General features: G+C 39.5%; 1 protein-coding gene across 29 annotated transcripts in view; it reads left to right on the forward strand.

The window, feature by feature from the left end:
* PARD3 (par-3 family cell polarity regulator) overlaps nucleotides 1-25,236 on the forward strand; it is a 424,256-nt gene that overhangs the window by 118,934 nt on the left and 280,086 nt on the right. For 27 of the 29 annotated variants that reach the window (XM_052692888.1, XM_052692876.1, XM_052692889.1 and 24 more), the window contains one exon: nucleotides 17,336-17,516. The exons of the other annotated variants lie outside the window; for them this stretch is intronic. In XM_052692888.1, the coding sequence (XP_052548848.1) occupies nucleotides 17,336-17,516 (181 nt within the window). The remainder of the gene's footprint in view (nucleotides 1-17,335; nucleotides 17,517-25,236) is intronic. 29 annotated transcript variants of the gene reach the window in all.

Below are 25,236 nucleotides of genomic sequence, written 5' to 3' on the forward strand. Positions count from 1 at the left end.
GGATTGCATCTGAACATGAAAGCTCAAATACAGGGCTTTTTCCTATGAAATGGTTGCTGGAAGGAAAAGTTATAAGTGGAATTTATAAGAATCAGCAAAGTGTAAGTTAGAATCTAATGAACTTCCAACTCAATATTTAGAGCAGCCTGTATTGAACTGTTTATTGCCTTTTGCTTATAAGTCTCAAAGTTGTTTTTGGCTTGGAGACTGATCCAAGCTGTTCTGTGCTCTCAGAAGATGAATTTTGCATTTCTTCACCCCCTATTCCCTGTGCTTTTCCTCTTCTGTGCATTAAGAATGGAGGGGCAATTTCTTTCTGAACCCCTCTGGGACAAACTGTGTGTCCTTTTGGCTTCTGGACTGCACAGTGAGGTAGGGCATGTGCCCGCCCATACCCCATTTCCCAGAGCTGTTCTGGGAAGCACTGAGCCCTTGTTACCTTAGGTGGTGTTGTGACAGGTTCTACACTGTATTCTTGCTCAGAAGAGTGGTGCAAAACAGCTTATGAAATTCTTAAAAGTTGATTCTTTAAAAGCGCTTGTTCTCCTGACACCTGGTACCTTTAGCTCTGCAGTGAACTAACACCGAGGCCACAGTGTGCTCTGTATGTTGTGCATAGCTTCACCTGGCACTCCTTAGTTGAGGATATCAGCATACTTGAGGAAAGCCCCTTTGCTGATTCTTGAGTCTTGGGGACAGCCGTGGAGTGGAACTAGCACAGAGACAGGATTTTTTAAATTTTTTTTATTATTATTACTATTATTTTTTTTTGTGGGGAGGGAATGCTGGAAAACCGAAGTGATCATGCTGAGTTGCCTTCTCAGAGGACACTCCACATTCCACAACCTTGATGGGATCTGCCTGGGTTTCTTCAGTGTGCAGTTAGCTAAATTATGACTGAAGGAATATAGCTGATAGCAGACCCAAAATAAACATCACAAACTTATAAATTCAGCTTCCTGCAGTGCAACAAAACAGATGAAGAGGGAACAAAACAAGATATATGGATGTAGCTCCCTGTGGCAGTTGCAGAGTGGGGGTGGAGGAGCTATAGGCTCTCTTCCAGATACAAATTAATGACTAGTAAACACCAACATGAAAGGCAAGGCCTGCTTTGTACTTGCTACCTCGGAGAACAGGTATTACTGTTCTTCTTGCTGGCAGCCTGTGTGAAAAGAGTCTATAAATGCTTCAGTGCCAGTTCTAGCACAGCAATGTGGCCCTTCCTGCCCTCCTACTGTTCCTGAGGCCCTTCGCTCCTGCAGCCTTTTGCCCCCTCCGCTGGGCATGGCCACCACATGCTGCTGCCTCCTGCAGCCCTTTGTTGGCTTCCACAGCCATCAATACATGTTTCCAGGGAGAAAGGTCATTGCCAAGTCAGTAGTCTAGTCTGGGGCCCAAAATCTCCAGAAAAATCCCTCCATGCCACTCACCCTACATGCACACCCCAAATACAGTGGTTAGTGTACTCACCTCTGGAATGCACACAGTTAGGATTCTTCTCAGTTTCTAATGGTGTTTCTGCTTTTTTTTGTCCAATATTAGATACGTAGTTATGGGAAATGTTGGCATTTTAAGCACGTCGATTTTTAGTTTTAGTTACTTTTAAAAAAACTGAAGTGCCAGCTGGGCTGACAGTGACAGCCTGGGCTGGGAGGCAGTGCGGTGACTCCTCACTGGCTCTTCTCCTTTCGTTAGCTGCCACTTTGCTTCTACCAGACTGAAAGAGCTTTTGCTTTGGCATGTGGTAAGAGCTGCAGTTTTTCCTGTATGATTTCAGAGGGAATTTAGTAAAATTCCTCTTTGGACTGGGCCCTAACACCTGTGGCCGTGCGGTGCTGTCAGCTGGGGCTAATCACTCGTGCATGTCCTGGAAGAAGAAAAGCAGCTTGGCAGATTTACATTCCTTGTTTGCATTTTAAGGCAGTTGCACGCATCCACCTTTGAGGTGTAATCGCCTTTTCTTCTGCATTAGTTATTCTGGAATTATGTAGAAAATGAAACTGTTGCATATTTGAAACTCAAGGACTTATCGTTTGGAATTTCGGGGACTTAGAGTAAGATTTGAACCTCAAATGCTTTAAGTAAACGAGCAGCATTTAAAAATTTGATTTAGATCAGCTTAAGGAGAAAACGCTTTATCAGTGATCTGTAAATTGTATTAGCTACATCTCAAAACACCATAAAGCTTCCTTTTCAGCCATTTGTCACTTCTCATAAGGAATTGCATAATAAGATAGTGAGGCATGCTGCCTAGTAATCCATTAGCAGAATGCAGCAGTGGGCACTGAAGCAAGTGTGCCTGAAGTTGGATTTGAGCAAACTGTATTTCAGTACCCTGTGAGGGTTTTTGTTTCAGCAGAGGAGCATTTTCTGAATTCTGAAGGTGTTACAGCCATTCAGTACTTCTGAAATTCAGGTCACTTGTAATGAGTGTGATATGTACTCCAGTCAAGTCAACCTGTTTTACATTTTGGACAGTAAGAATGTGGAATGAAATGAGAATTCATTTCCTCAAATTGTTTATATAATGAATAAATTTATGTAATGATTATATGTGAATATTTTTATATAATGAGTAAGAAATGCTTAGAGCTGTATGCCTGGAGGTAGGTAGCACCACTGTTTTCCCATGAAAGATGTATGTTATTTTCCTAGTGCATGCAGTGTCCCAGTATAAACAAAAAGGTGAACTTCAGATCATTCAAACCATCAGTTATTGATGAATGGAAGTGAAAAAGTGGCAGAAGAATTATCTGTACCCGACTGGCTGAACATGACTGTTCTAACCCATCAGTGGGTGATGGCACTCTCCATCCTGGCTCTGCAGCTGAAGCTGAAGCAGAGGCCTGTTTGTACACTGCAGATTTGTAAACTAGCACTTAGGGGTGCTGGAGGTTCACAGTGAGGAGACCTCACCTTCTTTCCTCTGTTTCTGTCAGCTGGCTGTTTTGCTGTTATTCTTGCTCATCTGTTCTTTCCTTGTGTGTCTCCTTCCTCTCATTCCGTCACTTGGAGCTTTGGGTTTTCATGTTGTACTCCATTCTGCTCTGTGTTCTCCCCAGGAATGTTTGAGGTTCCTATCTCATGAATTCCTGCCAAGTTCTGATTCCTACATCTGTTCCAGACATTATCCAGATGCTCTAATTTTGAGACCTTTAAAGACATGACTTTTCTGATCCTATGTTTCTCTGAAATCCAAGTAACCTGAAGCACAGATACAATTGTGGAAGCATTAATCTTATAGTTAAACAATACTAAAGGCATTCTGGAAATGACACTTTTGACCGCAAAAATTTTTGTAATAGCTGGTATGTGCTGAATGTAAATTAATTTGCTCTGCTGGGGATAAAGTTACTTTTGTGTAGCTGTGGCTAGATGGAGCTGTCAGAATGTGTAAGGCTGTTTGATTTATGTGCAAAGGCTATGTGCATTAGACTTCCCTGGTATGTGCTATTCATTTTAGCTACTTATGGGGTTGAATGTTGATGCCCTTTTACTGTTTTAGCAGAGATGATATAATGTTTGGTAATTATTTTGGAAAGTAGAGAAATCATTTGGGATATAACAATTAGGTACAGAGACTGTGAAATAAGGTTTGCTTTCAGTGAGGGGAAGATCATCTTAAAGCAAGGACGCTTGAAAAAGTAATGAATGCATAAATGTTTCTGATTAAATGTGTGGGTTTTTGTGGTTTTTTTTTTTTGGTATTTATGTGGGTGGAGTTGTTCTAATAAGTGAATAGTCTCTAGTGAGCTAGGTAATCTGAAAATGGTATTTCACTTTGGATAAAAGTGACCTCTAATGAAAAATGATTCTTTTCAGAAGCTGTGCTCTCTCTCATTTTCAGTCTTTTCCTTTTAATATTAATTACTAGGATGTTTTAATTAAAAACAGATCTTGGAGGTATTATCTGCTTCCTCTGTTTAGTCCTTTTAAATGTTAATCACTTATGACAGCATAATTTACACAGCAACCTGCACAAGTCTTATGCTATGTGCCTGCTTTGTGTAGTGCCAAACTACAAACTGCACCCCAAAAGTGTTTTCAAAAAGTGCTTACAATTGCAGAGATTCAGCTTGGTAGAAGAAGCACAAGGGAAACAAGACTATTTTTTTTCTTTCTTTCTTTTTTCCCCCTAGATAATTTAGAAATTAAATTAAGACTTAGTGAGACAGAAAAGCTATGTCAAGATGGTTGCAGCTTTCCAAGAACTGATGCTTACACTCAACGCTGAATTCACTCCCGATTCTGTAGGAAGACATTTAGAAAAGAGTGGAAAGTGAGAGCCTGGATTCAAGGCTGATCTTTGCCTCCCTGTATTCTGCCTTCTTACAGGTTTTTTTTTTTTTTTTTTCCCCTCTCTTTTTGACAGCTGGTTTTATTTGCAGCGACTAAAGATGTAGTTGTGAGTTCATAAAGCTAAACAATTACTATATATCTCTATGAGGTAATATGTATTCATACATGGGACTTCCTCACTTGGAGCACTGAAGGTGCTGTTCATAGGTTTTTTTAATATGTAATAGTAAAAATTAAAGGGAACTATAAATTAATTGGAACACCATTAGTACGGTGAGCAGTAGTCAAAAGATTTAATAATCTTTTAATAATTTATTTAATAAAATAATCTGATGTTACCCAATTGAAACAGTTTGTTTTGTGTGGTGTTTCTGAATGGAACCTTTGGCAATCAAATTCCTTGCGCAAAATTTAATGAAAAATAGAGTTGCTACTGAATAAACTGTTTTGCCAGCTCAACAAAGGATGTTAAGTTCTGCATATTTTTGCATAATAAAGATAACTGTTGACAGTGTAATGATCCATTTGGCACAGATAAAATAATGAATGATTTTAATAACCTTACAACAGTTTTGAATTGACTATGAAATATAATATAGATGGAGGCAGGTCTCATGCCCTGGTAGCGAGTGTTAGCTCCTAACTTCAGTTTTTTCTGGAAGAGAAAACGGGAGAAGCAGAGAAGCTAGACCAGCCCAGAGGAAGCAGGAGTGGGTTAGAGCTGAAAAATGGAAGGGATCTACCTCAAAGTTTTCAGTGAAGTCCTTGTCTGTAGGTTGAAGCTGATGGCTTTTGACAATGCTGCATCTCCTTCCCCAGTCTGGGTGACTTACTTATGTTGTGTTAGAAAATGCAGTCATCAGTATAAGGGTAAATCAAGCTCAAGTGTAATAATGGTACAGTGTGCCCAAGTTTGGTAGCTTGAAATGAGTGTGCATGCAAATGTAATTTCTCTTGAGTGATTCTTTTTATAAATATTTTTTAAGATTCATATAGGTGATGTAAGTGCATCGGTCCTGGTTTTCCCAGTGATTTAGGGAATTAATTTCCAAAATGACTTCTGAAAACTCAGGCTGGAGTCTTTGAAGCTTTCATACTAAATAATTTAGTAGTACAGTTCTGGCAAAGTCACAGTTTGTGTTCCTGCCTCTTCGGTTATAAGCATCCCTACATAGAGAGGCTTGTAAGGGTGTGGTGTTCTGCATCAAGTAGCCAAGCATCATGGGCTCATACAAAGAATAATTGGAGTGATACTGGGGGTCTCCTATGCTGTCACATAGACAAAAGAACTTGATTTCCAGTGAATGTGCTTTGAGACTAAATGTAATGTCATTAATGATCTGCTTTCCTTCTGATGTCTTCAGTTGTTAATCTTCATTTCTTTTTGTTGCAGTTTTTTTCTGTTCGTGTTTGTTTTCGTAGGCATCTCAAGGTCTGATATGAGAATCCACCAGGAAGGTTTTAGAAGCAGACTTTCAAGAATGTCTTGGCATCTAATTGCTAATGATTTTACAGGATGTAAGCAAGCTTTCCTTCAAACAAATATGCCAAATTTTTGAAGAAAATCTGGCCCCAGATCATTTCGAACATGATTTCGAATTTGGGAGACTAGTTTGAGAACCTCTCTTGGGGTCAGCTACTACATCATTTAACTTAATAATGTTTTATGTGAAATAAACAGTCCTTAGAGATCACTGCGGGTGATGGATAGATGTTCTGCTGGATGGGCCGCCATTCATACAGAGATTGCCATAATTCTGCCTTGTAGAAAACCAAAACACATTTGGTAAGAACTGTAGTACTATGGTTTAGAGATCTTCACCTAACAGGTTGTCTTTTGCTTAAGATCAGAGCTCTCTGTCTGGCCTGTATTCATGTGATAATTCTGGGAAGTCAGGCCTGGGATGCTACAGGCAGGGGCACTCGTGACCTATTCCCAGTGCAAGCTGCTCACATCAGCCACCCCTTGGCTGAAGCAGCACTACAGGCTATTTCTGTAGGAAGGACCTTGCTAATGGGCTGCAAGTTGTTGCATTGTTTCCACCGTTGTTACATTTCAAAAATACATTAAATATTAGTCAAGGAGAACAATCAGTCATTTGCATTAAAGATTTTTCTAGATTTTTTTAAAGAAAGGGAAGCAAGAGTTATTGACTAATGTGCTGATTATTTTTGCTATTATACATAAAATGAAGAATATTGTTATTGTTTTAAAATGTCAGAAATAAATGTCTCTCTCTTTAAAGTTCTTTTTTAAATACTAGATAATGAAGTTATCTAAAAAAACATTCCAATCTTTGTTTTTTTTTTCTTTTTTTAAGGCCTCTGAAAAGTTTCGGGGGGAGAAATTGTTATACAAAAGGTACAGGGTACATAGAGTTTTACCTTTTGAACAGACCTTGACGTTGATTTAAAATAAGCCTAATTTAATAGATATTATATTGCACGCTGAAGATAATTTAGGCTAATGTCAAGGACAAGTGTTATCTATTCCTTTGTTGTAGTGAGGTATTGAAATAATGAGTGGAACAGAAGGGAATCACAAAATGTTTGAAGTTTTTCATCTGTGTCTCTAGATGGGTATTTTTAATCACATTCTCCTGGCTTTTGCATGCAAATTATACTGAATAGCACATACTATACAAAATTAAGAGCTGTATTTTAGCAAATCTATTTTCTTGAAGTTTAATAAGCTTGCAAAGATTCATCTGTGCTTTAACTAACTAGGTACCTTTGTGTATCTCTAAGTTGTGAAATTCACAACTTAGATTGTGAAATGCTGCTGTTTTGATCCTGTAGCAGAGAAATTGAAAGCCTTTGGTATTTTTGAAGGTTTCTGAAGCCATTTTTTCCTTGGTACTCAAGGGCTGCAGCTTCCAATGACAGATGAGACAACTGTTAAGATTTAATACATCTTTATTTCAGCAATATATCTTGCCGTGTGACACCAGCCCCTCTAATGACCCCGGTGTCTGGATTACTTACTGCATAGCGTCACTATTTAACTGCTGACCTCTGTGTCAGAAATAAAATACAGAACTCCTCCGAGCCTCACACTGCTGATGTGAGGCCTGGTGACCTGTAGACTCATCCCATGCTTGCAGGCTCAGCTGAGTGGAAGCAGTCTGGCATCTTTTAGGGCCTTGCCCTCTTAAAAGAGGAGGCAGAATTTTATAGTGCTCTAAAATGTATGTAAAATTGCTTCCAAAGTAATATTAATAACATTGTCCTATGTAGTTCACATATATTCATTACTGCTGAGGGAGCAAAATTGCAGGAGATGAAACTGGCTCATTCACATGCTCGGAGATGTGCCCAGTGGTTTCCGCACACCGTTGCTCTCTTCTGATACCGTGTGTTCTTCACACACCTCTTAAAAATTGGATTAGATGTATTTTTTTTTCCTTTATTCTTTTCTAAATGAGCTCCATGGTAAATCATGTACTGTAATGATTTTGCAGAGTATGTGCTTAGTCTTGAAGAAGAGGGTTGTTTTTACAAAGGGACTTTAAAAGAAATCTTTTCTGCTTAAATTGAGGATTTAAGGAAAAAACAGCTATAGTTATATTCTGTATGCTTTCAAAGGAAGAGTCGGTGAAGACACGATCCATTACAAAAACCCCATGATTAAAAAAACGTGATTGAAAATCTTTCTAATTTAAGACAGAGATACTTTTCCCAGCTGCCCTCATATCCTATATGTACATGGGCTTAAGTGCTTTGGTATTTGCTGTGTGGGGAAGCTAGCAACTGAAGAAAGGAGACTGCTGTCTGATTGTAATGTCTTCATTTTTGCTGAGAAACATCGGTGAGAGACATAAATATTGTTTAAAATGGTTTAAAAGAAGTGAGAATGTTTTTCTCTATTGTTGCACTGTCATTTTAGCTGAAGTTTTGTGCATAGTTAAGAGTTCTGGAAATGATTTGTCCATAGTCTTAATTAGGACACTTCCTTTTGTGGTATATCTGCAGTGTTTTTTCTTTTTGGCTTTTGTGTGGCTGTCCCCACTTTCATAGGCATCAGAGCACGGTAGTGGCATTGACTGCCCATTGATGGGACTCAGCTTAGCAGCTGCTGGTGTTGTTGATGGTTGGTGGATGTTGTGGAGCATGCTTGAAGCTAATTCAGACTGGCTGTGGAGCCTTCCTCACTGTGATTCAAATTATAGCAGAAAAACAGCATTCAAGAACAGGCTTACAGTAACAAACCTTTCCTTCACCCATCCCTGATTCAGGGTGAGTTTGCCCTGCCAATAAAAACCCCAACTATCATGATATATAATCTTCTAGTAGAGTGTGTCGTCTTCATGATAGGTAGACTGCTTTGACCATTTATTTTTGCCTTGAATATGTTCAGGCCATTTGGCATAGGGCAGGGGGTTATCTGGCTGTTGGAGAGAACAGATGGAACAGAAGTTAACTGGTGTTAATGGCCACTATCCAGCTGCGGAGGTGGGCCTGTCGTTCAGAAAGACTTTGCAGAATAAGGAGTTGGTGCATTCTCTGTGTATTCTTATCTGATAGACCACACATTGCACCTGGCAGCACGATGCTCATTTGGTACATGATGCATAACCTATGTATCTGGTATAATGGCCCTAAGTTGCAGCAGGAGAAGATCAGGTTGGATATTAGGAAAATTTATTTTCAAAAAGAGTGATAAAGCACTGGAACTGGCTTTTTGGGGAAGTGATGGAGTTACTGTCCTTGGAGGTCTCAAGAAACAAGTAGGTGTGATGCTGAGGGATATAGTTTAGTGGTCATGATGGTGATGGTTTGGTGACTGGATGATCATAGTGGTTTCCCCAACCTTTATGATTTTACAATATTCAAAGACTGAGGACATGAAAAAGCAAATCCAGCCTACTTATCAGGCAGCTCAGTGGTATCTGCCTCTGTCTGTCTGTCTGTCATCCAGAAGGACCTTGAAAAGCTTGTGAGGTGGGCCCATGCTGACCTCATGAAGATCAACAAGACAAAGTGAAAGATCCTGCACCTGGGTCTGGACCGTCCCAAGCACAAATAAGAGTTTGGCTGAGAATGGCCCTGAGGAGAAAAGATTTGTGCGTGTCAGTTGATGCAAGATTGAGCGTGTGCAGTGTGGGCACACGCTGTTCTGGGCAGTGTGCACTTGCAGCCCAGAATGCCAGCTGTATCCTCGGTTGCATCAAGGGAACTGGGACCAGCAGGTTGAGGGAGGTGATTGTGCCCCTCTGTTCTGCTCTCAGGAGATCCCACCTGGAGTACTGCATCCAGTTCTGGAGCCCCTGACATAAGAAGGACATGGAGCTGTTACTGGGGGTCCAGAAGAAGGCCCACGAAGATGATCTCATACTGAAGTGCCTCCCCTCTGGGGACAACCTAAGAGTGCTGGGGCTCTTCAGCTGGAGAAGAGAAGGCTCTGGGGGAACTTTATAGCAACCTTCCAGTAGCTGTAGGGGGCCTACAGGAAAGCTGGGAAAGGACTTTTTGTAAGGACGTGTAGTGACAGGATGAGGGGAAATGGCTTTAAGCTGGAAGAAGATAGATTTAGACTAGATGTTAGGAAGAAATTCCTTACTACATGGATGGGGAGACACTGGAACAGGTTGCCCAGAGAAGGTGTAGATGCTCCCACCCTGGAGGCATTCTAGGCTGGATGGGGCTTTGAGCAGCCTGGTCTAGTGTGCGATGTCCCTGCCTATAGCAGTGGGGTTGCAACTGGTTGATCTTAGAAATCTCTTCCTACCTAAACCATTCTACGATCTATTATCTGTCCTCAGATTACTTTTAATGCTTACCATATATTTCTTGGTCTAAGCCTCAGCCTGACTTAAGCCATGGAGCCCAGTAGAGAGTTCAGTTAGAAAAGATGCACTGTGCCTTGCAGGGTGCCACCGTTGTGCTTGTTTTTAGGCTGTTGCTCAGCAGTAGAGGAGAGACGAGGGGAGGAGAAGTCTTTTAAAAATATGTCATCTTAAACTAATATATTTTTAAAATAGTCTAGTAAATTACAGTATAGTATCTAAAACTATATTTAATTCCTACTGGGAGAAGATTAGATTGCAATTTAATATTGCTTCTAGAATTCCTCAGATCAAAGTGCTGTAGGAAATGAATAATCAAAAGCAATGTTTTAATAAAAACCTTGTATATTTACTTCAGAATCACTTCCTAGATTTAAAGAATTATGAAAGAAGCAGATTATTAAACTACCTGTAAAATTAACGTGTCTTTTGAATTAATAGTTGAATTCTGATGTTGCAAAGATGATTTAGCTTGGTATGTTACTCTAAGTTTGGTAAGGGAAGGATGTTTAGTTAGTCAGCAGATTTAAGAATGACTTTCAATTAGATCTATGATACATTTTCCAGCAGTGATTATTTTGTACTTGGAGATTTTGAGGAGGCAGAATATATTCAGGAAATGTAGAGTCTTGCACCTAGGTTGGAACACACAGCAGTACAGGCTGGGAGCTCACTGCTTGTGGTGTAGGAGCTGACCTGGTCGGCAGCCTGGGGACACCTATCCTGGGCTTCAGGAGCGAGTGTATAGCAGGTTGAGAGAAGTGACTGTATTCCCTCTGCTTTTGCACTATTTGATTTCCCCAGTACAAAAAGACTGTGCACTGGCTGTGCTGACCCAGTCTGAGGTACAAGGATGTGTTTAGGGGCTGGAAAAGATCACATGGAACAGAGGCTGAGACTTCCAAAGGTTCCTTCCAGTTTAGGTTTTTCTGATTCTCTATGAGATTATGCTTTTGAATAATTCATGTAAGATCTAATGCAAGGTTTTAATTTGATAATAGAACATGACCCTTGAAATGATCTTTGTATGTTTTCAAAAGCAATAATGCAGTAAAGCTAAGAGGGTACCAGTTGTGCTCCCTTCGATCTAAATTACTTTGACTAGTTGTTACTGAAAGCTCATTCTGGCTTCCAACTGAAGCTGAATTGCATAGGTAAAGACTTGCTTGAAATTACAAAGACTTGTGCTACAGTTCAGCTATAACTTTGAATTTAAACTGTATTGCCTTTTTTTCTTATTTTGAAATGTTGGGTAATCTTTAAGTCTGCATTGAGGGGCTCAGGACTCAGGTTGGAGATAAAGCACAGGGTGCCTCAGATAATATATATATATTTTTTAATCAGTCCTTTTTTTATGTCTGCAGACAGAAGTGTCTCATTTGTTAAAATGTCCCCTTTTTCTACATTTCATCTTACCAGTTCATTGATACAGTAGCTGTATTTAAATGGGCTTTTAATGAGCCATGTAGAAAAGTGAAGCTCAAGAAATGACAGTTATTTAGGTGTGCCCTGTTGTCATTAAAGTCAGTTTAGAAAGCCTACAAGTTTATTTCATTTTTAGAGTATTTTGCATCTAAATTACAATTGGAGGCTTCTTTGTTAATTATTTTCCAGAATTTCTGTTTCTTCCTCTTATATTCATTTGCTTGTTTACATGTGCAACAACTTGTATTTCTGGACACTTTGGGCTCTGAGGTGCCATTAGCTGGAATTTGATTTACTGCTGGGCCTTATGCAATAAGACTTCATTAGTTCTGCTTTGGAGAATACACAGAGCAGTAGTCCATGCTGTCTGCTTTGGGTTATTGCCAGTTATACAGTGTTTCTGTAGATATTTATTGGCATTCTCTTCGGTTCTGCTCACTGCAAGGGAAATGGGCAGTCAGTCGGGTGGTACAGGTGCTTAAGTCTGCACAACTATCTGGAGAAGCTTTGGCCTCGAAGGTGCCCCTCTGCAGTCTGTTGAAAGCAGAAAAATAAGCACTTGTGTGAAAGGCAGTTCCGAATGTGGAGGGCCTTCCTGAGGGAGGAGATGTGTAGCAAACTCACAGATGAACACAGCAGCTGTGTAAGGGAATCCCACATCTGGAAATCATTGTGTGGGCCAGCAGGGAGGGGGCACTCAGCCGGAGGGATGGAGTCTGCTGGGCACCCAGCAGGTCAGCAGCAGAGCGCAGGGCGATGAGCAGGAGAGCAAATTGGGAATGTCCGTTATGAAATGCTCTGGTAATTATCCTGGTGAGAAGGAAACAGATATTTAAAATAACTTTTAATTATTCGGGAAAAAAAAATATCAAAAAAGAGTTTTTAACAGGTGTTGATGCCTACACAGGAGCCAGCATCAGATTCATCAGTATATTATTAAAGAATTCACAGGTTTTGGAGAGATGCTTAGGAATATATAAAATACAAGTGATCGTTTTGTCCGTCTTGCATGTCATAGGAAAAATACAGCTAGACATTCTGGCTTTATGGTTTTTGTGAAGTAGAGGATTTCTGGTTTTGGATGAACTAATTGCACTGTAAGAGTGATGAATTGTTTTATATGGTCTTAGGATTTAATCAAAATGTAAACAAGTCTTGCTGGCGAATGTTTTTTTTAAATCCAGTTAATTAAAATTCAAGTACCTAATCTAGTGTATTAATTAAGACTTCATATGTGTTTACCAATTTTTAATTATCTAGGAATCAAAGGAAATTGTTATAATGAATATTGGAATGCAAACTGCTGCTATCTGTCAATAGTAGAATAAATCATCCTTCTTGCTTTTTATTTATATGAGTACATGTAACCTGTCTAGTGTGATATGTCCAGTCCTGGCTGAAGAAAGAGAAAAGTTTATGATGGATTCCCTTTCACACATTGCTAAAGACTGGAGATAAGTGCTGGGGAAATTGACAGAGCGTTTCCATAGGTGGTAATCTAAACAAAGCAACTCTCTTCATATTTGTAACTGGTACAGAATATTAAACACATTTTTCTTCTTGGAAAAACTAATATGCTTTCACTAGGGACCAAATTCCCAGCCTGTTCAAACTGCTGTTTTTTTCTCATGCCAGTTTACATTGATGAGGAATGTGGCTCTGTATTGAAATCTCCTTTCTATTGCTGTTATAATTGTAAATGCAAATATGTCAGTATGAATTAAGCCTACCATTTATTTGTTTCAGGATAAAAGATTGATTTTTTGCTACTGAGTTTTATTTCCAGATTTTTTATTCAGTGGTTGAAAACTGTAAGCTGTGTCCTGCTGTAGCCTGTTAATCATAGCTTCAATTCCTTTGAGTTCAGATTCAGGTCCCCTGGATTGGTGGGGTGGAGAGGGGAGAAATGGCTTGAAATATCATTGTTACTATTAGTATTATTATTACTTATTTAGTCCTGTTGCTGATATGACTTTGGTCTTTGACTGCAGGATGAATTCAGACAAACTAAGCAGCTCCAATTTTCACAAAATTTTGGTGGAAAGTCTTTTAAAGACCTGATCTGATATTAATCAGCTTATCTGCTTTCTTTCCTTGTGCTTTGTTACGGTTTGTTCGTCCCTTTCACTGATTTCCAGTGTGAGAATGATTTGTGTAGTGGATTCCTCAGGTCATGGCAAATCCAGAATTGTAAGATGGAGAACAGGAGACAAACCTGTGTCATGCATTGGAAGTAATCATTACAGAATAATTCGGGAAAGAAGTATGCAGTCCACTTGATTTCAAAATGGGCATAGGGTGTAACTATGGTAATTTCAGTTCTGTTTAAAAAAGGAGCTAAAAAAGAGAAAAAATGAGAAGAGACAGCACCAACCTGGAAGTTGTTTCTGCACAGATGCTGTTGTTTTCAAGCACAATAATCATCTTTGTTTTCTGTGCTCTTTGTAAACCTGGTATTTAAAACCTTTCAAAATTTGATCAGTTTGGCATTGACTTGAAGGCTACAAACAGCTACTCCAGTAATCTGTGTTATGTGCTTTGCCACCTTAGTACCTGGCCTTTGAACATGCCTGGCACCTTGCTGACAGGTTGTTGCTTCCTTGGCACAAAGCATCTGTTACTGCTGTGGTTTCTTGGTGAGTCCAGTGACCTCCTGATATGGATGGCCTGTGTCCAAGTAGCCCGATGGATTCTCTTAATGTTTATCTCCGTGGTAGTGATGTCACAGGCTTGTGGGCTTCACAAAGTACAGCTGTGTGTTGCTCCTTATGTCACTGCTCAAAGAATTGCCTTTGAGGAAAAATATTGGAGAATCCATAACATAATTCTCAGTGTGTGAGTATGGTGGAAGATACGTTGTTTTTCCTTGTTTCCTGTAATCTCACTGCCACCCTAAGAGTGGAATACCAAGCTCTGGAAGTCAAGGTCCAAGCTGTAATTCACTGTAGGTCTTTCAGTCGTCAAGATTTGCTTGTTGTTTGGGATGCCACTACTGCAGAATTAATGCAAAGCTAATTAGGCTTGGAGAAAGCTATCATGGCTTGTGTTTCTTTACAGGTTGTATGCAAAAATGTTACAACTTAGTATGCTTCTTATTGGAACTGAAGCCTTTTGAAGGTTTGATGCTGTCAAAATGGTGAATTACCTGTGAAAATACCTAAGATCAAAAGCTGAGCTTGAAATGAGAAGCATTCTGTTTTAGGTGTTCTGAAGTCATAGGTTGTAAGCTGCTTGGAATAGGCAAAAAGCTGGAGGCAACTTAAAGTAGAACATGCATGTGTATATATATATTGATATGAACATACTTTTTAATATGTTTAATGTATTCACAAATCCTTGCAGGAGCATGCAGTGTTATTTTTCAGTTAGCCTCAAAGGAGCAGAATGTAATTTAGGGATTTATCTTGATACATGCTGTGGAAAGTAGAAGATTTGATGCTTCATCCTTGGAATTCTTAAGTTCATCCTTTGTGTACCAATACCTTCCACATTTTCACTTGTGGATTAATTTATTTTCAGTTGCTGGAGATTGATAATTAGCTGTTATACAAAACAGTCAAATTGTTAGAAGTGTAAAGTGTGCTGCTTTTGAGAAATGCATTTCAATTTGTGTAAGTATTGGTATTTCTCAGCATGTTACAGAATTAGCTGTCTCATACTATCGATGTACTCATGTTTTAGATATTGTCCCAACTATTTTGGTGCCATCTCATCATATACTGGTTTCTCAAATATAAAATGGTGAACCGTTTGTTAAAACCACCAAAAAGCAGCCTGCTTTTCCTTCTGCTGCCTACCTTCCAAATAGCCCTGCAGAGAGCACTGACTTTTACCCATTACTGATTTGTTCTTTCTCTTTTGCACATGCCAGGGTCTAAATTTGCATTAGGAATGGAATTATTGGCAGAAGCTTGCTACTCTCTGCAGTTTCAGAACTACTCATTAAAAAAAAAAACAAAAAAAAAAACCAGCAACAAAAAAAACCCAACAAAATGTTAATGCCTGAAAGTAGTTTCAGAAGCTCTATTCCCAAATGATTTCCATTTGGGCTTCCAGTTGCAATTTTTAATCTGTTTATTTATTTATTTATTTTAACTAATGTTTACATAGATCAGATTGGAGTTATGGGACTGTGGTTAAAATCTGTAGGATGAGATGATGTCAAATTCACTCAAAGAAAAAAAGAAAAATAAAAAGATAAAAATGACTTCTGGTTCCTTCTGGTAATAGGAAGCCCTAAGTGTCGTTAAAACAAACAATTTGCAGAGATCAGCGCAGGTTTAAGCTGATTTGCTCCATTTACCCTACCAATATGGTCAGAAGAATGTAATGCATTCTTAGAAGTGTCTTTCAGATATTACATTATAGATTAATTTGTAGGCTGCAGAATGCTGTTATCCATAGGGCTTCTCTACCCATCTTGAAAATTGAATGTGTACGAGAGCTGGCCTTTTCCCTTTCAGTGAGTCCCCACAAATAAAATGGGAGAAATTATTTTCAAATAAAAGCATTCAGAAATTGTGGAAAAAATGTTAGATTTACTGAAAAAGCCATGATGTTTTTCCTGTTTCTCTCACAATGGTGAACAGAGGTTTGGCAAATCATAATTAAATTAGTGTCTTGGCTAAGTTTCAAATTGGGCTTTGGATCTTACTTTTTTCTTGGAGAATCTGAATGCAAACAACAGAAATATTTCTGGAAATTTGACTAGTGAAATTTTGCAAGGGAAGCCCACCGCTGAAATTGTGTTAGTAGACATTAACAAATGTCAGATTAATAGACAATAAGCTAACTTGTAGCAATTTGACGCTTTAGGGTGACTTCATACTCTGTAGCTTTCAGCATGTGTGAACTTCTGGAGTACTGTGTCCAGGTCTGGAGTCCCCAGTACAAAAAAGAGAGAGCTGTTGGAGAGGATCCGAAGTAGAGCCACCAAGATGATCAAGGGACTGGAGCACCTCCCCTATGAAGGAGGAGCTGAGGGGGTTGAGCTTGTTCAGCGTGGAGAAAAGAAAGCTGTGGGGTGCCCTCATTGCAGCCTTTCAATACCTAAAGGAAGCCTACAAACAGGAGGGGAATCAACTCCTTGAAAGGGTTGATAAGGACAAGGGGAAATGGTTTTAAGTTGAGGGAGGGGAGATTTAGGTTGGATGTCAGGGGGAAGTTCTTTATAGAGAGAGTGGTGAGGTGCTGGAACAGGCTGCCCAGAGAGGTTGTGGATGCCCCATCCCTGGAGGTATTCGAGGCCAGATTGGATGGGGCCCTGGGCAGCCTGGTCTAGTATTGAATGTGGAGGTTGATGGCCCTGCGTGTGGCAGGGGGGTTGGAGATTGATGATCCTTGAGGTCCCTTCCAACCCTGGCCATTCTGTGTGATTCTGTGTCTGTGATTCTTATTGTGTATTTTTATTCCATAATATCGTGTAAGTGCCAATGGTTTGACTTTATAACAGTGATGCATAGAGAGGTATCAGCAGGCAGGTGGTAACCTCCAATGCACAGGCTTTGAGCAGTTTCTGTACTGCTGGGTGAGATTGAGGGGTTTGCTAGAAAAGATGAGACTACGTTTCCTGGCTTGGTACCACTTGCTCTGTGCTCACGGTGCTGGGGTCTGTGCTGTGTTGGAGCTTCTGGCCCTTGGCCCTGCCTTGGGCAGAGCTGCATTTCTTTGGGCTTGGGTTGTGGTCTAGGCCTTGATTTGAGTCAGTGCTTATGGGCATTCCTTTCTTTTTAATGGGAAGAAATGATGAAATGCTCATCTCCAGTGGCACTTTGATGTTGCTCAAGGTTTCTTTTTAACAGTTGATTAAATGTCGTTTGCAGCTGGTGGCTGTGTTTGATGAGCAAGATCCTCACCATGGAGGCGACGGCACCAGTGCCAGCTCAACAGGCACACAGAGTCCTGAGATTTTTGGCAGTGAGTTGGGGTCCAACGCAGCATCAGCCTTTCAGCCCTACCAAGCAACAAGTGAAATTGAGGTCACCCCTTCAGTCCTCCGTGCAAGTAAGTCATTGTGCTTCATATCTCAACATGTTTCATCTTCACTTCGGGGGATGCCAAGTGTTCTTACGTTGATGCTGTTGGGAATGTGATTCATTATCTGTCCTTACTGAATGCTGATCAAAATTGAGAAATGGCTTAAATGCTGGTTGCATGCAAGCAAATAAACCTTTCTGTTTTAATAAATTATTTATAAGCTGCTTTTAGGTGCAATAAACTATGTGCTGCCAGATTAAAATTGTCCTAACGCTGAAAATCACAGCAAAATTTCTAAAGGCAGTTGCTTCATGCTCTATTTTTCAGTTTGCCAATTTTATTGCGTTTAATGAAGAAAAGGGTAAAAAAAAAAAGCAAACTAGTCAGGAACACTTTCTGCTGAACCTCTTAATGTTGCTAGTTATGCTCATCACCTTTCCTTAAAAACACCTTGTGATACATACATTTATTGTGCTGGGAAAAGATGCTTTTCTAAAAAAGTAAACCATAGCCAGGAAAATCCCTTTATTTTCTTTATTTTGAAATGTAGACTAGTTGCAAAACCACAAAGTATTAAATATATATAGATCAGCGTTCTTGTTTGGGAAGGATTCTGAGTATTTCTGCTTACTAAAAAGGAAAAAAAAAGTACCAAATGACATTTACAGTGCAGTTCTCATTGTTGTTAAGTCTATCATGCAAGCAAGACAATTTTAGACTGAGCAGTGTGCCCCTTTAGTTATACTATCTGTCATTTCCTCCACTGAAGTTTTGAAGTAGTGATGCCATTCCAGAAAATTCATAGCAGAGGTTCACATCAGTCAGTCCTTTGATATTCTGAAGTCTTTTAAAAAATGATTTGTAATTCCCAAGAGATTACTTTTCTGTAGGTGTTCCTTTAATGGATAAAATGTATGTTTTAGTAGAGAGGAAAAAAAAACACAAATGGAAAAGTTACAACTCTCTATTTAAAGTTTGAAGGGTTTTGTTCCGTAGTGTTTTCTGTAAAACTAAGAGAACAATGTTTAAGAATTAGGTTATGAAGACTTGAACGCATGTCTTTTCAAGTTATGACTGTGTTCAATTAAAATACAGAATTAAATTAGGGAGAGGATAAATGGCAGACAAGAATAAAAAAAAGCATCAATTGCAGTGCCCTTTTGTTTTGCTGTCACTGGAGTATGCCATTGCTAAATGCATATCTCAGTTCCATTTGTAAGACAAAAACTGTCCTTCTGACTTTTCAGCTTGGAGTGGCTCAGAGCAGATCATACGTACACGTTTTTTCCTTAATGTGATCATCCGCTGTGCTATTTAGTGTATCGATGTTGGTGCATCACAATCACATGGAGCAGATAAAATTCACTGATATATCAGACAGCTCACTTATCTTTGGTGTCATTCATGTAATACTTGGCCAATTCACTGGCTGCTAAAATGACTGGAAAGTTCTTTGAGACCCAGCAATACAAAGGCCTGTAGAAATGTGTAAGAGCTTTAAAACTGCTGGTAAGCATTACAACTCTTTTGACACGTTTTTAATGAAATAGTGAAAAAATAAAATTGGTGAAACGATTTGTCATAAATATTGCAAACCAACCATGCTGTCTTACCTAGCTATTACTTTTTTTTTTTTTTTTTTTTTTTTTTTTAAGTGTTGACAATTCAATATATTTCATTTGTAAATGTTCCACACCACAGGCTAAGGATCCCAGTCCAGTAATAATATCCCATGTTAAACCTACCTTTATCAAGAATTTCATTTAAATATACATTGAAAATGGAAATAATATCCCTATTGTATTTCCTTTATAATTTGTGAAGTGAAGCATAGCATACAAATGGTATTCTCAGTATTTCAAATAATTATCTTCTTACTGTGTAAGTTCTATTCAGCAAATAAAACCCATCCAGTTTTGTGGTAGATGCAGATCCCGATTATTACATGTTGACAAGGTCATATATCTATTAATTGGATTGGAGATGGGATACAAAATTGCTGTAATTATTGTAATTTTCTAGCTAATTGCAGGGTTGGCGGTGAATATTTTACTTCTAACAAATGAAAAACAGTATTCCGCCTGAAATTGGTTTACAGCATTTTAGACATTTTGTTTTATGTCCCTGGTGCTTTTTGCTGGCGGGCTGCGCTCTGCTCCTCGTGCCCAGGCTCCGTCCCACTTGGAGCCCACTCACCTGTGGTGTAAGGCCGGGCTGGTCCCCGTGTGGACACGCTGGAGCTGGGTGTCGAGGAGCTGAGATTTCTCTTTGTTCTGGTTACCATGCCACCCCTTTGTTTGTTTATAGATCGCGCCCCCGTGCCTTCTCAGCAAGGGAAAGGTTAGCTAGATCAGGTCCAGCTGGAGTAGTAATATTCAGCTGGATTCCCTCTTTCCCGTGCACAAACATAGCCTGTACTTTGCACACAGGGGGTTGTATCAAATTGAATCTTCCCATCTAAATGTGGAAACAAAAATGATGCTGGTCTACACCCCCTATGTTCTTTTGCGTTGGGAAAGTGTACTTCATCGATGAAAGCAGCTGGCTGACTCTCATTATCTGGCTCTTTCGCCATTTTTTGTTGTTTTTCTGTAACCTAAGTTAAACTTCCCATTGTTGTATTTCATCCCTTGAGCTGCATTATTTTTTTGAGTGTGCGGAACACAAGGCGTGTTTTGTGTGAGCCCGCGTGCTTTCTGAGCAGAAGCTGGAAGCTCGCTGCGGAAGATTGTTAAAGCAGAGTGATGTTTATTCCCTGCTGAAATCTAAACTGGAGGCGCAGGTGAAAATTGCCAAACCTAATGAGCAATTTGGCAGATAAGACAGGATGTCAGGCAGTGACAGTTCAGCAGTGGGTGCACTGCCTGTGAACCAAGTTATTTGTTTCACAGTACTGCATTTAAATATTGTAAATAAAATCCTTTTTCAACTACATGAGACATTGTGAAAAGGGCTGTCCCTTTGTCTGGATTTCCTTTTAAGTTATTTGGCTTTATTAAATAACCAAGCGTGTTCTTAGTTCTTGGTCTTGGTGTGATTATACGTTACAAGTCTCTCTGAACGTTTCGGCAGTTACAGTTAAAAAGCATTTTTAATGTAAAACATTATTTGGAAAACATTTTAGGAGAGGTTGAGAGGACTGGTTTTTTTCCCAATTCAGAGAAGAGAAAGGCAGTTTAGAGAGCTTTCTTTTTTTTAGCTTTAGCTTTTATATAAATGTGTCTTATGGGTGATAATAATGAAGATTAAGCAAGACACTTCTCACCTGGGTGCAGTGGTAGGGCTGGAGGCAACAAACGTGTTGCAACAAGGAAAATTCCAGTTTTTTAAGGAGTGGACACTGACACCAATGGTTCACAAGGTTCTCCTGAAGGCTGGAGTTGAGTATCTCTTGCAGTGCTGGCCAGAGGACTCAGAAATTACGAAAAGCCAGTCGGAAGTGGTGCACTTGTGCAGCGTATTTGTTCAAGTGATCTATACCAGATATTTTAGTAGGACTCTGGACATCAGTTTTATATTCTGTTCTCAGAAACCCAGTATGGCAAAAATGCCCAAGATGAGAATATTATGCAGTGAGCACGCAGCTGGCTGCAAAGACGTGCTAGCCATGTTGAGCAGCAAATAACATGCTGCAGTTACACATCTTTGTCTATCCAGCAGCATACCTTTTGCTCTGAGGTCACTTGCGTGCATACATGTTCTTACCCTACGATGGAAACAAGTCTGTTTCTCACAGGTAGGAGCACGCATGCAGACTGCCACTCTGAATTAGTTGCTACATTGAAGTTCATAACCTTGCTTGTCTTTGAATTTGTGCATGTCTCTGAGCACTGTGAGCAGTTTTTAGTACTTCACTGGCAAATAAGGAAGACATATCAAGTATAGTCCCTGAGGACCCTCTTAGGTTAAGGACTGTTCAGTATTTTAATAAATGTGAACTGAAATACAGGGCATTGCATAAAAAGCGAAGATGGGCTGTCAAGTACTTTGAAAGTCAAGGCTACAGTTCAGTCTTTATACATTTATAAACTGTTCTGAAAAAAGTGAAATGCAGTCACTACATCTAGAAAGAAAAATGTAATTTGCAAAACAATACTAGAGAGCAGATCATTACACAATACTGCAAGAAGGGTGTTTGCATAGTTACAGTGCCTCTGGGCTTTGGGTTCTGCCACCAAGTGCTCCTGTGGGATCACAAAGGTAGGTCTAAGCAGGAATGAAGAATCTGGGGTGACAAACTGTGGTGCCAGACTTGGAGAAATCATAAACTTGGAGAGGAACAAGAATATGTGCTCAAGACTATGAGCAAGTGTTGGAAGGATTGATTTATTAAGACAAAACTGGTAGTCTTCAAATATATTAATTTTATCTTGTTCTCAATGTCTAGTAAGAGAAGTTTAGCTGGCATTTCCTGGGGAAAAGTAATTTTTTATAATCTGTAGGCTGATAAGCTTTTCTTACAACTTGTACAACAAGCAAGTCTTTGTGGGAAAGCTTCAGAGGCATCTTCTGCTCACAGCTAAGTATTGACATGTGCTATGCTGTAAGGCAGGAAGGCAGTCACTGTGGCAGATATTCGGCTCCTGGCCAAGCCATTGGCTTATTTTGTAAACACAGGAAAGCCACTACTTGCATGCCTTGTTAAATATGCATCTTTTCTTAGCATTTCACAATCAGTGGTCAAAAAATCCAATACTAAGCAAAACAGTTTAAGGTGTGAGTGCATAAGTAAACATGAATTTCAATACTTCAAAATTACACTTCATTTTACTTCTCTGATTTGATACAAGTATCAATCTATTAAATCCCAAATGCATATGCTAAAAATTAATTTGTTAATATTTATACTGCTTTTGTTTAATAGACTAGAGCACTGCGTGTTAACTAGCAAAGAATTGCAAAAGTAAGTTTGTATGTATTCCATCTTCAAAAATGATCATAGAATCACCAAGGTTGGAAAAGACTGCCGAGATCATCTAGTCCAACCGTCCACCTACCAGCAATATTTTTCCACTAAACTATGTCCCCTAGTACCACATCAAAACATTTCTTTAATACCTCCAGGATGGTGATTGAATCACTTCCCTGGGCAGCCTGTTCCAGCACCTGAAGACTCTTCTGGAGAAGAAATTTTTGCTAATATCCAATCTGAACCTCCTCTGGTGCAACTTGAGGCCATCCCTTCTAGTCCTATCACTACTTATGCAGGAGAACAGGCCAACACCCACCTTGCCACAATTTCTTTTCAGGTATTTGATGAGGCATAATAAGGTTTCCCCTGAGCCGCCTCTTCTCCAAACTGAACAATCCCAGTTCCCTCAGCTGCTCCCCATAAGGCTTGTGCTTCGTTGCCCTTTCTCTGTACATGCTTCAGTGTCTCAGTGTATTTCTTGTAGTGAACGGGCTAAAACTGAACACTGTACTCAAGGTGCAGCTTCATCAGAGCTGAGTACAGGTGGGCTATCATGTCCCTGCTCGGCTGGCTACGCTATTTCTAGTACAAACCCGGATGCCATTGGCCTTCTTGGCTGCCTGGGCATACTGCTGGCTCCTATTCAGCCAAGTGTTGACCAGCATGTCTAGGTCCATTTTCTTTTCACAGCTTTCCAGTCACTCTGCCCCAAGCCTGTACTGTTGCCTGAGGTGTTTGTGGCCAGAGTGCAGTACCCTGCACTTGGTCTTGTTGAACTTCATCCCACTAGTCTCAGCCCATCTATCCAGCCTGTCCAGATAGGACAGGGCCTTCCTACCACCAGGCAGATAGTTCCTCTCAACTTGGTATCATCTGCAAACTTACTGAGGGTTCACTCAGTCCCCTCATCTAGGTCAACAATAAAGATATATTAAACAGGACAGTCCACAGACCACCAAATCCTGTGGAACACCACTTGTTACTGGTTGCCAGATAGATTCAACTCCATTCAATACTGCTCTCTCTGCCCAGCCTCCCAGCCAGTACTTTACCCAGCAAAGGGTGTACCTATCTAAGCCTTGGGCTGCCAGCTTCTCCAGGAGAATACTGTGGGAGACGCTGTTGAAGACTTTACTGAAGTCTGGGTAAACTACGTCAGCAGCCTTTCCCTCATCCACCAGGTGGATAACTTGATATTAGAAGGGGATTGGGTTGGTTAAGCAAGACCTTATATATAAAAAAATAATCATTTTCAAGTGTTGAAAGACTAAGGAAGAAAGAGAATAGACAAGGGAAGAAGAAAAAGGTGAGTTCTTAAAAAAAAAGATGTCTGGAGCTTTATGGGATGGAGTTGTCTTTAAGGTTGAATAGCTGCTTATTAAATGTGGAGAAATTGAACCACGTTTATAATGCAAGATTATAGTATTGCTGAAGTCAGTAGGGGGTTTTCAACAGCTCTGCCAAGCTTTGAGTCAGATCAGCTTTCCACACGGAGTTTCCTTGGTCAGAAACTCTCATTGGAACCAATGTGAAAATGAGCTGTTCAGGTGTCCATCATTCCAGCGCAGCAATGGGAACAAAGACATAATGATTTAATGACAGCCATTCCCACTCTTAATAACCTTGCTAGGTTCCCAGAATTTTCCTTTACTGCCCCAGATAATATTAAAAGAAGTTAAAGCTGGGGATTATACCAGGCTATAGGCAACTGAATAAGGGAGGTTTCCCATGGATCAGTTGGAGGAGAAGATGTGGCAGTATCCATTTTCTCACCTTTGGGTGCTTTAGCCATTCAGGAATTCTTATTCACTTATCCCTGTAGCTCTGTGAAGGATGTGATTATTTTAAAGCCAGAGTTATTGAATCAAAAAAATCAGTACCAGGTGCTGCTTTCTTCCATGAAACTAAATTTGTTCTCTCTGCAGTGCAGTTCTGACTTGAGTGATCTCCAGTTGGTGTTTTCTCCAAGTGTAGCGCTCTGCTGTTAATTTGGGATTGTTGAGCAGTTTAAAAACCATGTGTTTTTGATGAGACCGTGACACGTTTGTAAAAACAAATGGATTTTAAACTGCTTAAGTTTCTAAATTAACCTTTAATATCTTCAATCTTCTCGGTATATCATCAAACATAATACTATAGCTTCTTGTAGGATTAAAAAAACACTGAAACCAATAAAGATTTATTGAACTCTCTGTATTCTTTAAAGGAAGGCTTTGTATTCATGGGGCAACTCAAGATTTCTTTCCATATGGTGAAAGATTCTTTGAGTACTGATAATGAGGAGTAATAAAAATATGGTATTGTATCTGATATCTGGGGGTATTTTTTTTCATAGCTACAGAAATATAATACAAGAGAGGTAATAAGGAAGGGTTATGAAGATGTGAAGTATTGAATTTGAATAGTTTAAAAAGTCAGATTGGATTTTACTCTGAATTTGACATGTTAAATAGATTTAATGATCACTTGAACTAGAAGCTATTATGGAAATTGCAACCGTATCCGGAGAATGTTCCAAGATGTACGTGTGTTGTTGGTGGTGATATTTTGTTTTCTCCATTCCTTGAATGAGTGGTAGTTTTTTTCTTTTTTTTTTTTCTTTTTTTCCCTAAGGGAACTGTATTTATATAAAAACATTTTGCCACTTTATCCAGGCAAATATCATAGAGTAGTTGTGCCAGTCCATTATATTTTGTTAACATACCTTTATTTACATTGTGATAAAACTGTTTGTGGAAAGAGTTTGTCATCACACATGTATCAATGAGTGTAATAACCATTTCTATACCAAATGTCTTGATTACTCCTCTGGTTCTTGTTACTTCACTGTCAGTA

This window comes from Tympanuchus pallidicinctus, unplaced genomic scaffold (genome assembly GCF_026119805.1).
Source record: "Tympanuchus pallidicinctus isolate F22 unplaced genomic scaffold, pur_lepc_1.0 scaffold3, whole genome shotgun sequence".
NCBI classification, from domain to species: Eukaryota; Metazoa; Chordata; class Aves; order Galliformes; family Phasianidae; genus Tympanuchus; species Tympanuchus pallidicinctus.